The 18,319-nt window shown below is 49.3% G+C and overlaps 1 protein-coding gene across 3 annotated transcripts in view; it reads left to right on the top strand.

Annotated features, from left to right (window-relative positions):
* Positions 1–18,319, top strand: part of TET3 (tet methylcytosine dioxygenase 3) — a 112,375-nt gene that overhangs the window by 46,705 nt on the left and 47,351 nt on the right. For all 3 annotated transcript variants that reach the window (XM_027554858.1, XM_027554857.1, XM_027554860.1), the window contains one exon: positions 7,330–9,451. In XM_027554858.1, coding sequence (XP_027410659.1) covers positions 7,330–9,451 — 2,122 coding nt within the window. The remainder of the gene's footprint in view (positions 1–7,329; positions 9,452–18,319) is intronic.

The raw sequence follows: 18,319 nt of genomic DNA, 5'->3' as shown, positions 1-18,319 counted from the left end.
CAGTTGGGAAAGTGTGGGGTTAGGACTTGCTGGCCTTTGTGGAACCTGCCTACAGGCTTATCCATCCTGGCTCAAAACACCTTCTTGGACATGTTTCTTCCAACATGGTGTATAACTGCTGGACTACAGGACAGCCCCCAGGACTCTTGGCTCTTCTAATGTCTCCTTTTCCAGAAGCCCTGAGAAAGACAGCCAGTGAGGACTTTGGTCTCTCACAGTAATGGTTTTTGTCTTCCAGCCTTCCTTCCATTTCCCTTTAATGGAGGATTGCTGATCTGCTTTCATGTGTTGATATTCTGAGAGTTGGGAAAGACTTGGAAAACCTGATGCCATTTCCACACCTTTCATTGTGACATGGATGAAAAGGGATGTCTGGGGGTGGTGTTGCATGTTTCTGCAGCCTTGCCTGGTATCTGGGGGGCTCTGGAGCCCCTGTGGTGGGGTTGGGGGTCAGTCTGTTGTTGGATGCTTGCAGATGTCTGAGGGGCCAGCTCTGGGAGGGAGCAAGGCGAAGGCTTTAGAGGAGGAGGGCTGTTGGGCCTTGGAAGTCCTGAGTAAGCAGGGCACAGGGCCGAATTCTGAGTGAGTTTCCTGGGCCCTGGAGGAAGACCTGGCGTCCTCTGCACGTGAGAGTGGCAACTGCAGGTGACGATGCTAATACATACACGTCAGCCGTTCCTGAAGTAGGTGACGGGTTAGGTCTCTTGGCTCTGAGAAGGGCATTTATTCTGCCTGTCTTTCAGTAACAACCCCCTGCTGCCCACCGCCTGGTGAGGGGAGCACATACCCCTGGCCTATCCAGACCAAGTGGGATGGGCCAGAGTTTTTCTAGTGAAAGCAGGGAAGAGACCTGGTTAGTCTGGGTATGTGGGTCCCCGTGAGGGCAGGGTTGTGTTCTGTGCCTGGAAGGTGGCTCTGAGAAGGGCAGTACCAAGACCTTCGGGGGGCCCTCCTTGGAAGCAGATGGAGAGGCGGGTCAGGCTGTTCAGGAGCCGATGGCTTTGGCAGCTTTGCGGACCTCTGTGTGCATGCACTGTGACAGGTGCCCTAACAGGGGAGGGTCCCAGAGTGCCCGGAGACCCCGCAGGCCGTCTCAGAGTCGAGGCTGAAGAGACTTGTACCAGCCAGGTCCTGGGAGGAAGGAAGAAGCAGCTGACTATTTTGAACACATACTGAGCACTCTGTCAGATTCTGAAGCTATGGTGGAAGCTGTGTCCCCTTGGAGTTTTTATGGGGTAATCGGTCCCTGTCTCTTAGAAAAAGATCTGCACCAGGTGGCCATGTGTACGATCTGGCTCCGACCTGTGTTGGGCAGGACTGATTTTATCACGAGGGGCTGATTCTGTTCCTTGTCTCAGCCTTCCTCTAACCACTTGCTTCCATAATCACGCTTCGTTCCCATCTCTCTGCTGTTGTCTTAGTTCAGGCCCTCATCATCCCCGATCTGGACAGCAGCATGTCTCCTAACTGGCCTTTGGGTCACCAGCCTTCGACTCCGTCTGCAGTCAGTGCTCTGTGGGATCATCTGAGTGCCCCTCCTGAAATGTGAATCTGCTCCTGTGTGCCCATGATGTGAGCCACACTATGTATGCCTCCCTGTGCTTCGCGCTCAGGATATGCCCAGCTGCTCGCCCGCCGGGCCTTCTCATGGCTCTGTGCCTTTGCACATGAGAGTCCCTCCATCTCCCTCCTTCCCCTCCTCAAAAACACCTGCCCATCTTCTGAGTCTCGTCCCAAAGGTCTCTTCAAGAGGAAACCTTTCTTGATAGACATGTCTACTTCCCAGAGAGAAGCGGCTCCCGTGCCCCAGGTCCCGGAGAAATGGTCCTCGTGGCACCAGTGCACGAGGGCATTTGTTTGTTTGTGGGTCTGTCTCCTGCCTTTTGCTTATAAACTTCTTGATGCTCCTGAAATACGTAGTCCAGTCCGTTGTAGGGTAAGAAACCACCCCAGAATTAAGTGGCATGCAGCAGGAATCGTTTTATTAACATTATGCTCATGGAGTCTTGGGCCTGGAAGTCAGGAAGGAAACAGCAGGGGTAGGTAGCTGGTCTCTGCTCTTTGACGTTGGGGCCTCAGCTGGGAGGTCTCAAAAGCTAGAGGTAACTCGATACAGGGCTGGAATTCTCGCAGGGCTCCTTCACTCACTGACTTGGCACGTTGATGCCCACTCTTGGCTGGAACCTCGGCCAGAAAAGTCCAGAACACCTGCATGTGGCCTTTCCAGACAGGCTGCATTTCACAGCCCGGCAGCGGGTGCCAAGCGTGGGTGTCCCGGAGAACCAGAAAGAAGCTGTATTGTCTTTTATGATAGATTTGTAAAACATGACAGTGGCGCTCCCACCACTGTCAGAGACTCACCCCAATTCAAGGGGAGGGAACACAGACCCCACTTCTCCATGGGAGAGGTGCGTGTGGGTGGAGGGGTTGTGATGGCCATCTTTGGAGAATAAAATCTGTCCCCCGCCCCCCGCAGCACTGGGTGTGTACAGATGGCACACTTGAGTTCTGAAGGTTGAGCAAGGGTGAGGTGTGAGGAAGAGTCTTGAGAGAGGGGTGTGATCAATAGCAGACTGCAGAGTGGAGAAAAGATGGGGGGCAGTGGCGGGGACTAGGGAGCTACTCTCAAGTTGGACAGTTAAAAAGTGTGCACACGCAAGACCCCAGCTAGGAGGGGAGGAAGGGAGAGGGAGGAGATAGAGTAGAGAGACATTCGTGTTTAGAATTGTGTGGACCTGGTGGCTGGCACATTGGAAGAACGTGGGTGATGTCTGGGTCGGGACCACTTGGGAGAATAGGAGTTGGGGACAGAGCTTTGGGAGGAGGGACACGGAGTTTGGTCCTTTTGAGAGAGGCTGCTCTCAGTGGGCCTGTAGCATGTTCCAGGGGCTGGAAGCAGCTGGAGGCCAAACTTTAAGGAGCATCCTCAGAGCAGTGCTTGCCACAGCCCAGAGAGGAATGAGAAATAAGGAGAAAGTGTGGAGGGCTTTAGGGTTAGGGCATGTCTAGCTGGGACTTTGAAGGGACCTCCATCCTCCTCCCACATTGTCCTCTGTGTCTTGCTAGTAATCGTCAAGTAACAGCTCGGTGTCCTTTCCAGTACCCCCTGCTTGTTTGGGGGACAGGATTCAGTGCATTTTTTTATTGAAGTATCTCTCCGTGTTAAAACTTTTTCCTAAATTGAGCCGAAGTCTTCTTTCTCAAGCTTTCCCTGTTTTCTGATTCCACCTCTTAGGGCCACTCGAAACGAGTTAAAGTTTATTCCCAAATGGTAGGCCCTCAGATGTTTAAAGATCTTCTTGAGTTTCGTCTTCTTCAGAACCAGAAGGGACCTGTTTCTCGAGTGGTGTTGAGCTGTGCTGCTTGCCCTTCCTCTGTGCCCCCTCACTGCGCAGGCACAGCTGGGCTGTTGCTGTCTGTGCTGTGGGTCCTGTTCCAGGCAGGTCCTATGTGTGTATCCACCTGCAGATAGGCTAGTGGACTGTGAAATCAACCTGCAAGGAAGAGGGAGGGAGGGCTTTGTGTATCTAGTAAGGGGAAATCCTGTTCTGTAAACTTGTCATATGTATACAAGAACCTAATGGATCACAGTGTAAAAGGTGTTTCTTACTGTCTGTTGTATCAATAGTGAAGAAGTTTGGAGAAACCTTGAGTGATAAGACCTTTTGAAGTTGCCAAATCACATCACATCGAGTATAGGGAATCAGTAGACCTCTCCCCCTCCCGGTTACTAAGATGTTTTCACGTGCGCCACTGCCCTGTACTGTGGCTGTCTTTGACCTGCACGGGTGTGTTTCAGGACCTTGTTTACCTGTTAGATCTTTTTCTCTCCTGCCTGTTGACCGTTTGTCCCATTCCTGTCACTTGTCTATTTAATAAGTGTGCCTTCACTATCATTATTAATTAATATGTTGGCCAGGGCAGTTCTGAGGACAGAGCCCTGTGGCAGACCACGGAAGACCACCCCCCATCCCCGACTTGTACTCTGGGTATGGTTATTCAGTTGTTAGTGAGCCAGCCCATCCAGCCCATCATTTCCTGAAGCTGGCCCTCAAGAGGGATCACAGCCAACCTCGTGGAACTTGGATGTCTGCAGCCTGATTCACAAACCCAGGGCCCTGGCAAATAACACAAATGAATGAAGTGCTAATTAATTTGAGCAGTTAATAAATAATCCCTGACTCCTGGCCTTGGTTTAAAGGAGGCGATGTGAATAATGCGGCTGGTCGTGAGCTGGAGAAGTAGTCTGTGCTCAGTTGTAGACAGAGTTGCCAGACAGGAGTGTGGGCCTTCAAGAATATCTGAAATTTGATTTTTTTTCCCCCAAACAAAAACCAAACAAAATAGATCTGTGGCAGATTTGACCTGCAGCCCTTGCGTTTGTGACCTGTGACCTCCTCACCTCCTGGTCCAGTGACCATGTAAAATAAGGCACTGATTACGTGGGTGTAGATGGGCTGATGGCTGTCCTTGAACCTGACTCTTTGAGGTCCCTTCAGTTACCCACTCAGGACTCTGACCTGGACTGATCTCACCCAGTGTACTGAAAGTTGGGGATGACACTTGCTCTTTGCTCACCTGTTGGCACCTTCTCCTGATGGCAAGTTTCTTCTAGGATCACTGGCAGGTGTCAAGAGTGTGTCAGTGGGCTCCCTTGGCTGGGAAAACTGAAATTTAGAGGTTCTTAAAGTCTCCCACCTATCTTTACTTCACTTTACTCTTATCTATATCTAGTCTTCCTTTTCTTTTCGGTCCAAAGAGTATTTTCCTTCCCTGGGAATTCATAGGCACGAGAGTGGGCCTAACTCTAACTTGTTCTTCTTCTTCACACACCCAGAGTAACTTATAAAAATCCTTTTAGTTGTTTTGACTATTTTGGAGAAGCCTCTGCTCATACAGCATTAGTCTTCCTGACACTGTTTCTGTAAATCCATGCTAATCTCTCGTGTTTCTTCTTGGTTGTACATACTTCTTCTGTCTTTTATAGGTAAACATGGTAAAATTTGACCACTTCAAATTCTGTAGCCTTTGCAGCCACAGGAGTGTAGGGTTTAAAGTAGGAAGGAGGGGAGAACTGGGTGTTCAGCCGCATTTCTAGAGGAAAGGTATTTGTTCCTAGTTCCTAGTTCTGAAAGACTGTCTTCGTCAGGGAGAGGCTGATGTATCCCGTGGCCTGTGGGTGTGTATGGGGGACTAGGCAGGAGGCATGGAAGTTATTAAGATTTGGCTCTTGGCTTGAAGGAACTACCATCTAGTTGGGGGAGGCAGCTCCTTGTTGTGTGGTAAGTGCCAATAGAAGCATGTATAAGTTACTGTGGGAACCTCAGGAAGGGAGCACTGGTCAGTCTGCCAGCCAGGTCAAAGAGGTGACACCGAGCTGATGCTTGAAGAAGAAGCTAGAGACCTCAGAGAGGCTGGGAATTAGAACTGCATGTGCAAAGCTCAGAAAAGCATATTAGAAAAGCATGAAGGTCCTTTGTGGCCAGAATTGGGCAAGTGACGAGAATGAGGTGGGAACCATTGGGCTGGGTCTTCTGCTCACCTCCCAAAGGCCAGTCTCAAGCCCAGCTTCCCACCTCTGCTTTGGAGCCCATGATGGCGCTGTTTTGACCATCTAAGGACTCGTATCATTTAACATCTGCTCAATATACTTTATGTTCTACCTGAGGGACTGATTTGTTTAACTTTTTATTTTGATAGAATTTTAAAACTTACAGAAAAGATTAAAGAAGAGTACCTGGGACTCCCATATACCCAAATTGTTTACATTTTGTCTTATTTGCTTTATCGTTTTGTCTATGTGTGATATTTTAATATATGCATGTACTTTTTTTCTGAGCCATTTGAGATTAAATTGGAGATACCATTTGTCCCTAAATACTTCAGTGTGTATGTGTTCTAAGGACAAGGACATTCTTTTACACAATCATAGTATAATCATCATGTCAGGAACACAGAGATTGCTATGATATGTTCGTATCCACATTCATATTCAAATTTCATCCGTGGCCTCAGTCATGTACTTCATAGCTGTTTTTCCCCAGTCCGTGATCATGCATTTTGCTGGGAGAGGTGTTTGCTTTTCTTGTCTTTGAAACTTTTTGGAGAGAACAACCCAGATGCTTTCTAGCCTGCCGTGTGGTCTCGATTCATCTGATGTTTCCGCATGATTACGTTTAGGTTATATGTTCTGGTTGCGGGTCTGTGTGAGTCTTACATCCTTCTCCTCAGTGTAGTGTATCAAGAGGCACATGATGTTGGTTTGTCCAAGTATGGTGATGACTTTGATCATTTGGTAAAAGTGGTGTCCGCTAGATTTCTAAGTTGCTATTGTAACTAAGTCATTTTTAGAGAGATGTTTTGCCAAGCCTTCATCTGCTATTCGTAGCCTCCACTGATGAGTCTCTATATCCTTTTCTAGCCTTTTCTATGTTTTATTCGCATTCTACTGTAAGGAAGAGCTTTCCCTTCCAGTGGGATGAATTCATGCAGACTCACTTCTGACTCTCTGCATTACCTTTGACTTGCTGGAGTGGAGCCCCAGCCCACTTCCTCTTGTGTTCTCCCCCTTCGGTGTCCTTCGGGTGGACATCAGCTGAATAATGCTGGTTCCTGGGATTGGGCAGAAGCTTAGATCTTCTTTCCAGCAAGAACTCGCTTTTCATAGGCATGAATGGCTCAGTGTGGGGCTAAACACAGGCTGTATGGGATGATCAGAGCTTCCTCAGGCCTGGGGCGGGGCTAGGAAGGTCGTCCTGTCTGCCACCTGCGCTCAGCCTGGGCTTGAGTAAGGACAGTAAAAGGCCAAGAAAAGAACCATGGATTCCTTCCCACGAGAAGCCATGTTGGCCCCTTGTCCAGGCTGAATTTGTTAGTCAGAGGTGCTCGTCCCCTGCCCATCACACACACACTTTGCCCTGCTGGCGCATTGTTACATGGCTGCTTAGTTAGCTTTCTTCTCCTCCTGGCAGAAGGCAAAGGTTCTGGCGTCACTTTGGTCATCGTTGAAGACCTTTACGTGTGTCCTCAACAGATGCTTGGTTTCTGGGGCCTTTCATCGGTGTGATCAGTATGAGACCCAGAAAGGATCTGAGCAGCATTCAGATGTCCACGTTAGGCTCTCTTAGAGATCCGCTTCTGGGGTGCAGCCTGCTGGGAGAGGAGGTGTGGGGCGACGCACTGAGGCTCAGGCTCTGTCAGAGACAGGGAGAGTGGGCAAGGAAAGCGGGCTAGGTGTGCCTCTCACTGGTGTGGCACAGGACAGTGCTTTTCATGAATCGTGGCTCATCTTTTTCCCTCTTCTTCCTCCTCCCCTCTCTCTCTCTTCAGACAGGCTCAGAGCTCAGCCCAGTTGATGGACCTGTTCCAGGTCAGATGGACTCAGGGCCAGTGTACCATGGGGACTCACGGCAGCTAAGCGCCTCAGGGGCGCCAGTCAATGGTGCTAGAGAACCTGCTGGACCCAGTCTACTGGGCACCGGGAGTCCTTGGCAAGCAGACCAGAAGCCCGACTGGGACACGGCCCCAGGACCAGCTCACACCGCTCGCCTGGAAGATGCCCACGACCTGGTGGCCTTTTCGGCCGTGGCCGAGGCTGTGTCCTCTTACGGAGCCCTTAGCACCCGGCTCTATGAAACCTTCAACCGTGAGATGAGTCGTGAGGCTGGGGACAACAGCAGGGGACCCAGGCCAGGGCCCGAGAGCTGCTCCGCCAGCAGTGAAGACCTGGACACACTGCAGACGGCCCTGGCCCTCGCTCGGCATGGCATGAAACCACCCAACTGCAACTGCGATGGCCCAGAGTGCCCTGACTACCTCGAGTGGCTGGAGGGGAAGATCAAGTCTGTGGTCGTGGAGGGAGGGGAGGAGCGGCCTAGGCTCCCAGGGACTCTGCCTTCTGGTGACGCTGGCCTCCCGGCGCCAGTCACCGGGCCACTTCTCAACTCCGAGGTCCCCCAGATGCCTCCTCTGGAGGGCCTGCCCCTGTCCCAGAGCGCCCTGAGCATCGCCAAGGAGAAGAACATCAGCCTGCAGACTGCCATTGCCATTGAGGCCCTCACACAACTCTCCTCTGCCCTCCCCCAACCTTCTCACGCCACCTCCCAGGCTTCTTGCCCCCTTCCCGAGGCCTTGTCTCCTCCTGCCCCTTTCAGATCTCCCCAGTCCTACCTCGGGGCTCCCTCGTGGCCTGTGGTCCCTCCTGAAGAGCACCCATCCTTTGCTCCTGACGGCCCTGCCTTCCCTGCAGCAACTCCGAGAACAGAGTTTCCTGAAGCCTGGGGCACCGACACCCCACCGGCAACTCCCCAGAGCTCGTGGCCCATGCCTCGCCCAAGCCCTGACCCTATGGCTGAACTGGAGCAGTTGTTGGGCAGTGCCAGCGATTACATCCAGTCAGTATTCAAGCGGCCCGAGGCCCTGCCCACCAAGCCCAAGGTCAAGGTCGAGGTGCCCTCTTCCTCCCCGTCCCCTGTTCTCCAGAGGGAGGCGCCCACACCGTCCTCGGAGCCTGACACCCACCAGAAGGCCCAGACGGCCCTGCAGCAGCACCTCCACCATAAGCGCAGTCTCTTCCTGGAACAGGCCCACGATGCCTCCCGCCCGCCACCCTCAGAGCTTCCTGCTCCTGGCTGGTGGGCGCCACCCAGCTCACCTGCCCCTCGGCCTTCCGACAGACCACCCAAGGAGAAGAAGAAGAAGCCCCTGACACCAGCTGGAGGTCCCTTGGGAGCCGACAGAGCTGGCCCTGGGATCAAGCCCGGTGTCCGGAAGCCTGTTCACATCAAGAAGTCCAGGCCACGAGAAGCGCAGCCCCTCTTCCCGCCTCTGCGGCAGATCATCCTGGAAGGGCTGAGGCCCCCAGCCTCTGAGGATGTGCAGGCTCACCCACCTGCCCCCGTCCCCACCTCACAGGGCTCTGTTGTCCCCCTGCCCCCAGAACCTTCTCTTGCGCTATTTGCACCTAGTCCCTCCGGGGACAGCCTGCTGGCCCCTACTCAGGAAATGAGGTCTCCCAGCCCCGTGGCAGCCCTGCAGCCAGGCTCCACTGGCCCTCTTCCCCCTGCTGATGACAAGCTGGAAGAGCTCATCCGGCAGTTTGAGGCTGAATTTGGGGATAGCTTTGGGCTTCCTGGCCCCCCGTCTGTGCCCATTCAGGACCCTGAGAACCAGCCAACTTGTCTCCCAGCCCCCGAGAGCCCTTTTGCTACCCGCTCTCCCAAGCAAATCAAGATCGAATCTTCAGGGGCTGTGACTGTGCTCTCAACCACCTGCTTCCATTCAGAGGAGGGAGGCCAGGAGGCCACACCCACCAAGGCTGAGAACCCACTCACACCCACCCTCAGTGGCTTCCTGGAGTCACCTCTTAAGTACCTGGACACACCCACCAAGAGTCTGCTGGACACACCCGCCAAGAGAGCCCAGGCCGAGTTCCCCACCTGTGATTGTGTGGGTAAGTCCTTCAGGCTGTCAGGGATGAGGGGCAAGGGGATGAGGCCTGGTGGGCTTGGATTTCTAGGCTCCGACTTGGATTTGGGAAACATTTGCTGTGTGCCGGCCACCACACTGGGCCCTGCGGACACAGAAGTGAGCTCGCAGGCTAGTGGAGAAGATGTTGAAGGAAACTGATGGTGATGCTGTGTGGCATATCGTGTGTCAGTGGTGGTGCTTTGTCATACAGATTGAGGTGAGGGCATCGTGGAAGCCTTCCTGTGGGAGGCCGTCCTTGTGCTGAGGCCTGCAGGGCTGTCCGGTGGAAGGAAGATGTGCTGAGAAGAGGGAATAGCTTGGGCAACAGCTTGGTGGCCGTGACAAGGTAGGGCCTGTTTTGATGGCTCTTGGCCTGGAAAGCAAAAGGGGAGGAGTCTGTGTGGAGATGAATGAAAGGCGGCTTGAGAAGCAGGCAGGGACCAGGTCTTGCATGCAGGGCCCAGGGAGCCACGCTTGGGAGTTTGGCTTGATCTTACTGATAATATGTAATGAGCTCCTGAGGGTTTTAAAGCACCAATCATCAGCTTGTGCTTCTGAAAGACTATTCCGGCTTGTGGGGAGGAAAGATGGGTGGGGGAGCCTGTAAGAAAGGTATTATTGTGAGCTGGGCCTGAACTGAAACAGTAGGTAGGGAGAGGCCGCAGAACTACTGGCCTCTGAGGAGGGGGCTGTGGGGATGTGGACAGCTCAGGTCTCTGACTCGGTGGGAGTGAGCACTGAGAATGCACGAAGAAGCGGCGAGTTCTGTTTGGACAGCCTGAGTTGAAGGGCAGAGAGACTGTAGATTGGGCCCTGAGTTATACATTTGGGTATAGTTAATTTCAGATGATGGTTGAAGCCCTGGTGTGGATAAGAGCACTGAGGAATTGAGTCTGTTTCTGAGCCTTGCCTTCTGGAAGAGAAGCAGGGCACCGGGCCTCTGGAAGGCTGTTCTGGGGACTTCGCTGTCTCGAGGGAGGTCATGGATGCCTCAGGAAACTCCAGGTCCACTCTAGAAGGTGGATCTCTGCTACTTACTGAGCATTCGTAAAAGATGTGCATGTTTCAGATGTTGGCCAAAAAACGCATTGATGCTGATGATGAGCATGTTGAATTGTTGTGATTTTATGATACACTAATAGATCTTACGAGAAGCCTGTCTTCTCTGCTTGTTTAAATACACTACAATGTTTGGTCAGTTGTGTGATTTGTTGGCCTATTGTATCCCAGTTGATAAGGAGAAGCTGGGCTGCCCTGCCTGCTCCAGCTATCCCAGACTCCTGGGGTATAAGACAGTGAGTGGGGCTGGCAACAAAGAATCTCTTGGAGAACAAGGAAAAGTTGGCCTCAGTGCTTCCATCCAGGGGTGAACAGATGTGCAGCATCCTGCCAAAGGCTCACAAACGTGCTCTGAGATTGTGGTTTCCACTGAGGGCCCACCCTCTGCGTTATTGGGTCTAATAATGATGTGACTTTGAGGGCCCCTTATTTCCCAGCATTTGGGGGAGACTTGTTCTGATCATAGGACTTGGGGGGCCCCCTTTCGCTCTTCATGTTTGTAGATGTCTGGCCTGTCTTCCTTGTGTTTAGGGCTTCTTTTGCTGTTTCTCCTCCTCCATGGAAGGAAATAGTCTTATATAGGACTGAGGACATAGTTGATCCATGATAAATATTTAATTGTGGAATTCAATGATACAAATATTGGGATGAAATACTATGTTTGGTCAAACTAATTTTTTTAAACTTGAACTTTAATCCCATCACTCCCGCATGCCTAAAATGAAGGGGATAGCAGTGCCCGGTCACCAGGGTTTATCTGAACATTAAATTAGTTAATACAGGTAAAGCACTTAGGACTGTGTCTAGCATGTAAGAAGCACTGTAAGAGTGCTTAGCTATTATCAATCCTATCAAGTGCAAAAAAGCAAGAAAAGGATGTAAAAACATAAATATTATGAAGGAGAAAAGTGTTGGCTGTTACTTTGTTGATTAGTCAGTTATTGTTTACCTAACCCAGTCCTAGTGACCAATATGATAAAATGTAAGAGAAATGGTTTACCTTCTAAGGACATCGTGGTTTGCTTAAAGAGACAATGTAAACAATGAAATACCCGGTTGCCCAGTCCGCAGGTATGTGCCCAGTGCCTGTGCTGTTATATGGAAGTGGTTGCACTGCCATAGTGCTCTGAAACACCAGGCTTGGTTGTCATCATGGGGGCAGTGCTTTGCTTAGGAAGCTACTGTTCGGAGCTGGGTTTTGAAGACTGTAGTGAACATAGGTGGGGCAACGTGAGAAGGCAGCCACCCTCGCCCGAGGAGTTCGTGAGCTTGGTTAAGCAGCACCCTCAGGGTGCTGCTGCATTTCTTAGGCCAGAGGAGCCCCCAAGTGGATAGGACAAGATTCAGCTTGGAGCTCCCGAGCGAAAGCAGGGGCAGTAGAGTTAGCGTCAGAGAAATCCAATGTGGTAGTGGTGGCAGCCTGTTGCCAGGCAGGGTTGGGGGGTGGCAGGGGCAGTGGGCAGGAGGTAAGGGGAGCACCAGCACTGGTTCTTTGTTGCTCCAGTTTGTATTTTATTTACATGCAATACAGATAAAATATTTGTATGCTGCTGCTGCTGCTGCTGCTAAGTCGCTTCAGTCGTGTCCAACTCTGTGCGACCCCATAGACGGCAGCCCACCAGGCTCCCCCGTCCCTGGGATTCTCCAGGCAAGAACACTGGAGTGGGTTGCCATTTCCTTCTCCACTGCATGAAACTGAAAAGTGAAAGTGAAGTCACTCAGTCATGTCCGACTCTTAGGGACCCTGTGGACTGCAGCCCACCAGGCTCCTGCGCCCAAGGGATTTTCCAGGCAAGAGTACTGGAGTGGGGTGCCATCGCCTTCTCTATTTGTATGCTATCTAATGCTAAACAAACAATTAGAACCAAACCCACCTTGTGTTGTTAAATGTTAATTTGTGGGAAAATGCTAACAATGAAAACAGCAGATACAAAGAATATTTAAATGATCAGCTCACCTAGGGTTAAAACAAGAATAGAGGGGACTTCCCTGGAGATCCAATGGCTAAAATTCCATGTTCCCAATGCAAGGGGCCTGGGTTCAATCCCTGGTCAGGGAACTAGATCCCATGTGCTGCTACTAAAGATCCTGCATGTCACAGCTAACACCCGGCACAGCCAAATAAATAAATATTTTTTAAAAAATAGAGAAAAGTCTAGGAAGAAATACATCAACAGTGGGATTAAAATTCAAGTTTAAAAAAATCAGTTTGACCAAACATGATATCTCATCCCAATATCTGTATCATTGAATTCCACAATTAAAATATTTATTATGAATCAACTATGTCCTCAGCCCCATATAAGAATATTTCCTTCCCTGGAGGAGGAGAAACAGCAAATAAGGCCCTAAACACAAGGAAGACAGATCAGATATCTACAAACATGGAGAGAGAAAGGGAGGGGCCCCCAATGCCTACGATCAGAACAAGTCTCCCCCAAATGCTGGGAAATAAGGGGCCCTCAAAGTCACTTCTGGTCAGACTGGGGGGGGCTTTTCTCTCATTATGTTTTCTGACTTTTCTGTAATGAAATATGTATTTTATAACCAAGAAATATTTTTGAAAATGCCTCCCCCTATAGAAGTGGCCCAGAAGATGGATTGGTGAAGAGTGATAACCCTGTGGCAGGAGACCAGTTAGGAAGCTGTTGAGAATAACAATAAGAACTACAGCAGCAGCAATAAAGTAGTAGAGGAAAAGCTCGCTCTCTTCCAGGCACTGTGCCAAGCGCTGCTGTGCAGGCACTGCCTCATTTCATCCTCTATAACATCTGCATGAGACAGATACTATCAGTAGTTCCATCATAATGATGTGTTTTCGTTTCTTGATGTTTCCTGCTTTCTTGCAAAATCAGATTCAATGACTTTTCCAAGTCAAAGAGCTAGCACGGTGGAAGTAAGATTTGAACCTAGGCAGCCGGACCTCTGTGATTACTGTGATTAAAATTGTGTCACTGGGAAATAAGGCCAACTAAAATAGTGGTGTTGGAAATGGAGAGGGCCGAAGAAGGAAGGAGTCACTTGGAAACAGTTTCTGGAGGTGCTGAGGTTTTTGTTAAAGTCTGGACAGGTGGTTTGGCAGAATTCAGCTGGTGTGGCGAAATTTATCTCTGTGAACTGAAGCCTGGGACAAGGGTTAGGAATGAAGCTTGTTCACTCTGAAATTAATGTCAGGTGGGAACCATCTCATATTCCAGAAACTCAGCCTCTCAACAGTGGTATGTAGAAAGATGCAGATTGCAGGAAGCATTTTCTGTAGAAGTGCCAGTGAAATTTGGAGATGTCATTAAGCTCTCATAACAGACAATTTACGTATGGGAACAACTTTATAAAAACACGAAAAGGTCTTAGAGCATAGCAAAAGAAACCTAATGTTCAAGCTCAGTGGTGATTTTTGCTAAATAAGCATCTTTGGCCAATATGGGCACCACTAGGTAACCAGTAAGCCAAGCACCAAGAGCATCGCTTTGCACTTGTATGGAGATTACAGGTTTTCTGAAGGCGTGGCTGGGATTCATCTCTACTTGTTCTCTGAATCTTGAAATATTGCATTTAAAGGTACCTGTTGGGGCTTCAAAAAAAAATAAATTTAAAAGACCTGAAAGGAGATGCTTTACTCCAAAAGGTAGTATGATATCTACAGACTTGGGAAAACATGACCCAAATTGAAGTTTTGTATTGAAATACTGGGAGAAGAGAGTATTGATGCATTTGTAGTATTTGGGAGCACACACCGGAGACTCTTCTAACCACCACTGCACCTTCCTGTGACACTCCTGTCAGAGGCACGATGGTGCACTGCAGTGACTGTTGGCTAGGCCCTTTATGTATTTTATCTGTTCTCAGAAATGGGGACCTTCCCAGGACAAGGGAATGCGTCCAGATGATGTTTTTGTGGGGAAAGCATTCTTGGAGGTTATCTGCTCATCGTTTTATAGATAAGGAGACAGGTCCATGTCAGCTTCCACATCTGTCCTGCTGTCTGCAAGGAGCAGTCCACAGGTAGCTGGGGACATATAATGACAGTGAAAGCAGGAAGTTGAGACAGATGTTAGAGGTTGTTTTCATAGGAATGCTGTGTTTTGTTCAGTTGATCATCTTGCACTAAAGTAATAGCCAAAGATCAATACAAGAAAAACATCTCCTTGGCTTCCCTGGTGGCTTAGTGGTAAAGAGTCCACTTGCTGATGCCTGAGATACAGGTTCGATCCCTGGTCTGGGGAGATCTCACATGCCCAGAGCAACTAAGCCCGTGTACCACAACTCAAGAGCCTGGGAACCCTAGAGCCCGTGCTCTGCAACGAGAGAAACCACCTCAATGACATGTCCGCGTGCCACAGCTGGAGAGCAGCCCCTGCTCGCAGCAACTAGAGAAAAGCCTGCAAGGCAGTGAAGACCCAGCACAGCCACAGATAAATAAATAAAAAGGAAAGCTTCTGCTTTGCCTGGAACATGGTAGAAGTTTGGATGAGGGGGGAATGTTGTCCAGCAGATGTGGCTGATCGCGGGGTGACTTCAGGTGAACCACAGTTTTGAATGGGAGACACAGAAACTTATCTCTGTCTACAGTGAAGTCTATTTCCTGTAAGTTTTTTGCTGCATCAGGTCTCAGCTGCGGCACAGGGGAATCTTCGTTGCTTCGTGTGGGAGCTTTCCTTGCGGCGCACAGACGCTAGAGCTGTGGCGCATGCGCTCATGCAGTTCGAGGTCTTAGTGGCTCTGCAGCTTGTGGCGTCTTAGCCCCCCAACCAGGGAGTGAGCTCGTGTCTCCTGTATTGCAAGGCAGATTCCCAACCATTGGACTACTAGGGAAGTCCGGATTTCCTATGGGTTTATGAGAATAGTTTCCTTCTTTGTATGAAGTTTGATAGGAAAAAGAACTTCCTCTCTTTTAAAGGTCTTCCCTGGTGGTTCAGATAGTAAAGAATCTGCCTGCAATGTGGGAAACCTGGGTTCAATCACTGGGTAAGGAAGATCCCCTGGAGAAGGAAATGGCAACCCCCTCCAGTATTCTTGCTTGGAGAATTCCATGGACAGAGGAGCCATGGGGTCTTTCACTTTCTCTTTTTTTTTGGCAATAGAGTATTTGTATACCAGTATATTGGAGAAGGCACTTGCGACCCACTCCAATACTCTTGCCTGGAAAATCCCATGGACGGAGGAGCCTTATAGGCTGCAGAGTCGCTAAGAGTCACTAAGAATCGGACATGACTGAGCGACTTCACTTTCACTTTTCAGTTTCATGCATTGCAGAAGGAAATGGCAACCCACTCCAGTGTTCTTGCCTGGAGAATCCCAGGGACGGGGGAGCCTGCTGGGCTTCCGTCTATGGGGTCGCACAGAGTCGGACACGACTGATGTGACTTAGCAGCAGCAGCATACCAGTATATAGTGGGGGATCTGACTGTATGGTGGGTCGGAGGGACTCAGAAAGAACTTCTGGATGAAGTTTTGTCTTATCTGAGTTTTAAAGGATACGTAGAAGTTTAGTAGATTAATAGGGAGAAGGTAGAGTGTTCTGGGCAGAGGGACATAAAGATTATAGAGATGAAAAACCACATGAAGATATGGAGATGAGAAAGCATGGAGAAATACAAGTAGTTCTGGTATGACTGGTGTGTTAGGCGAAAGATTGGGTGTGGCTGGAGAGGAGAGTTTCAGGGGAAGAGGGGATGATACCAAAGGCAGAGAAACCAGTTTGCAAGCCCAGGCAAGAAATAATGTGTGCCTAAAGTAAGAATGGGACTTCCCTGGTGGCTCAGATGGTAAAGCATCTGCCTACAATGTGGGAGACCCAGGTTCGATCCCTGGGTTGGGAAGATCCTCTGGAGAAGGAAATGGCAATCCACTCCAGTACTCTTGCCTGGAAAATCCCACGGACGGCGGAGCGTTGTAGGCTACAGTCCATAGGGTCGCAAATGACTGAGCGACTTCACTTTCACTTTCAAAGTAAGACTGACATTGAGTAGGAGGGAGGAAGAGAAGGGGTGGATAAAAGAAAGAATAAGGAGAATTAACTGGTTCAGTGACCTGTTGAATGTAGAAGTAAAGAAGCAGTCACAGATGACTCCTGAGGTTCCAGGTGGATGACTGGGTGGTGGGTGAGCCGTTCACCAGGATCTGACGTACTGGCAGGGAAGCAAGTTTGGGCATCTGCCTTTGAGATGTCTGTGGGACCAGCAGGGGTGCACTTCGTTGGATCTGTGAATTGGAAGTTCTTCAGCTTCCAGTGATGGTAGTTGAAGTCACAATTATAGACATTTCACCAGGCTGACTATGTAGCTCAAGAACGGAGGATACTAGCTTTCATGGCAGAGAATCTCACCCAGGAGGCCCTGAGGGAAGAGTGGAAGAGATGTGGGAGGTGTAATTGAGGAGGGGATAGGTTAGAACAGACATAGTTTTGGAGAGCCAACAGCATCCCTGCTGCAGATGGGTCAGGATTTAACACCAGGTTCTTCTTTGTCTTCCATGGTCTGTTGTTAAATGTGCACGCTCGTCTTCTCAGTCAGATCCCAGGTTCCTTAAGAACAGGAACTGGACGTTATGTTTCTAAAGCATCTAGACTGCTGCTGATTTTATGGTGGTGCTCCACGTATTTTGTGGTCAACTTTTACCTCTATATTAAGTTCTACAAAGACATCAGATAGATTTGGGCATGATCTTAACCTTTAATCTTTATCATCAGTGAGTGTGCCCATCGTTATGGAAGCATTTCTGTCTGCTACCAGCAGGCCCAGTTTGCTGCTCATGGATTCACAGGCAGATGACCGAGGTTTTAGTTTTAGAAAGGTTCATCTGGCACACCTGATCCAGGATGGGGCCCAACCATCTGCCTGTGAGGATTTCTAATTACCAGGAGGCAACGTTCTAGCAGTTACTGGTTTTCATGCAAATGGAGTTAGTTCCATAAACTTAAGGTGTTTGGCTTTATGTCTACTAAAATTACATCAGGAAGCTGAAGCGTTACATAGGATTGCTTGGGAAAAGATGGGTACAATAAAACCTTTGTGTGACGTTGACACCTATGCATTAGTTATCAACTGTCTGTCAGTGTTGTAAAGAAAAGAAATGCCTGTGCCTGTGTCTATACATGGCTATGAGGTTCCCCAGTGGAAAAGTGTGGGTGCCCTGATCTCTGTGTAGAGTTGGGTAGAGAAGGTAGAAGCTTCTTTTAGAATTTAAGGACTCTTCTGTTAGGTAGTACTGAGTAGTTTCTTGTGTTTAATCTCTCTTCCTGATAGCACAAAGGATACATGACAGTCTTTCCCCAGCCTTGTGCAAAAGTGGAGCAGAGCATATTTTTCTATTTTGAGAATAAAATTAAGTGCACAGGGGGGAAAAAAAAAAAAGCGCACCCAGAGCCACGTAACTAGCATATTCTTGAAAATTGGATTTTGCTCTCCTGAGCTCTACCCCAGAGCTTTCCATTGTGTATTTTAGGGAAAAAACATCATTTCTCTCACTGCTCAAAGCGAGACATAAGAGATTTTATTTTAAGAAGAGTTGAGCCATTTCCTTGCCCTGTCACTTTAACTGTATGAAGAAGGAAGAAATACTATGCTGGGCACTAAAAGGAAAAATGATGACTTAATAGCAAGGTAGTCAAATATTCCTTTTCTGAAATGTGGTGAAAGGAACCAAGACAAACAAAAATAGAAGAGAAAATTTTATCAACTGACATCTGAAAATGGCCCCAGTCTTAAACTATGAATTCCAAGGGCTATCTGCCAGCTGATAATCAATTTGAATTGAAATAATGATGACACGAGGTGTATACAACTCCCAGTGT

This window comes from Bos indicus x Bos taurus, chromosome 11, assembly GCF_003369695.1.
Source record: "Bos indicus x Bos taurus breed Angus x Brahman F1 hybrid chromosome 11, Bos_hybrid_MaternalHap_v2.0, whole genome shotgun sequence".
In the NCBI taxonomy this organism is placed as follows: Eukaryota; Metazoa; Chordata; class Mammalia; order Artiodactyla; family Bovidae; genus Bos; species Bos indicus x Bos taurus.
Note: the sequence above shows the minus strand (reverse complement) of the source record. Positions and strands in the feature narration are given on the sequence as shown.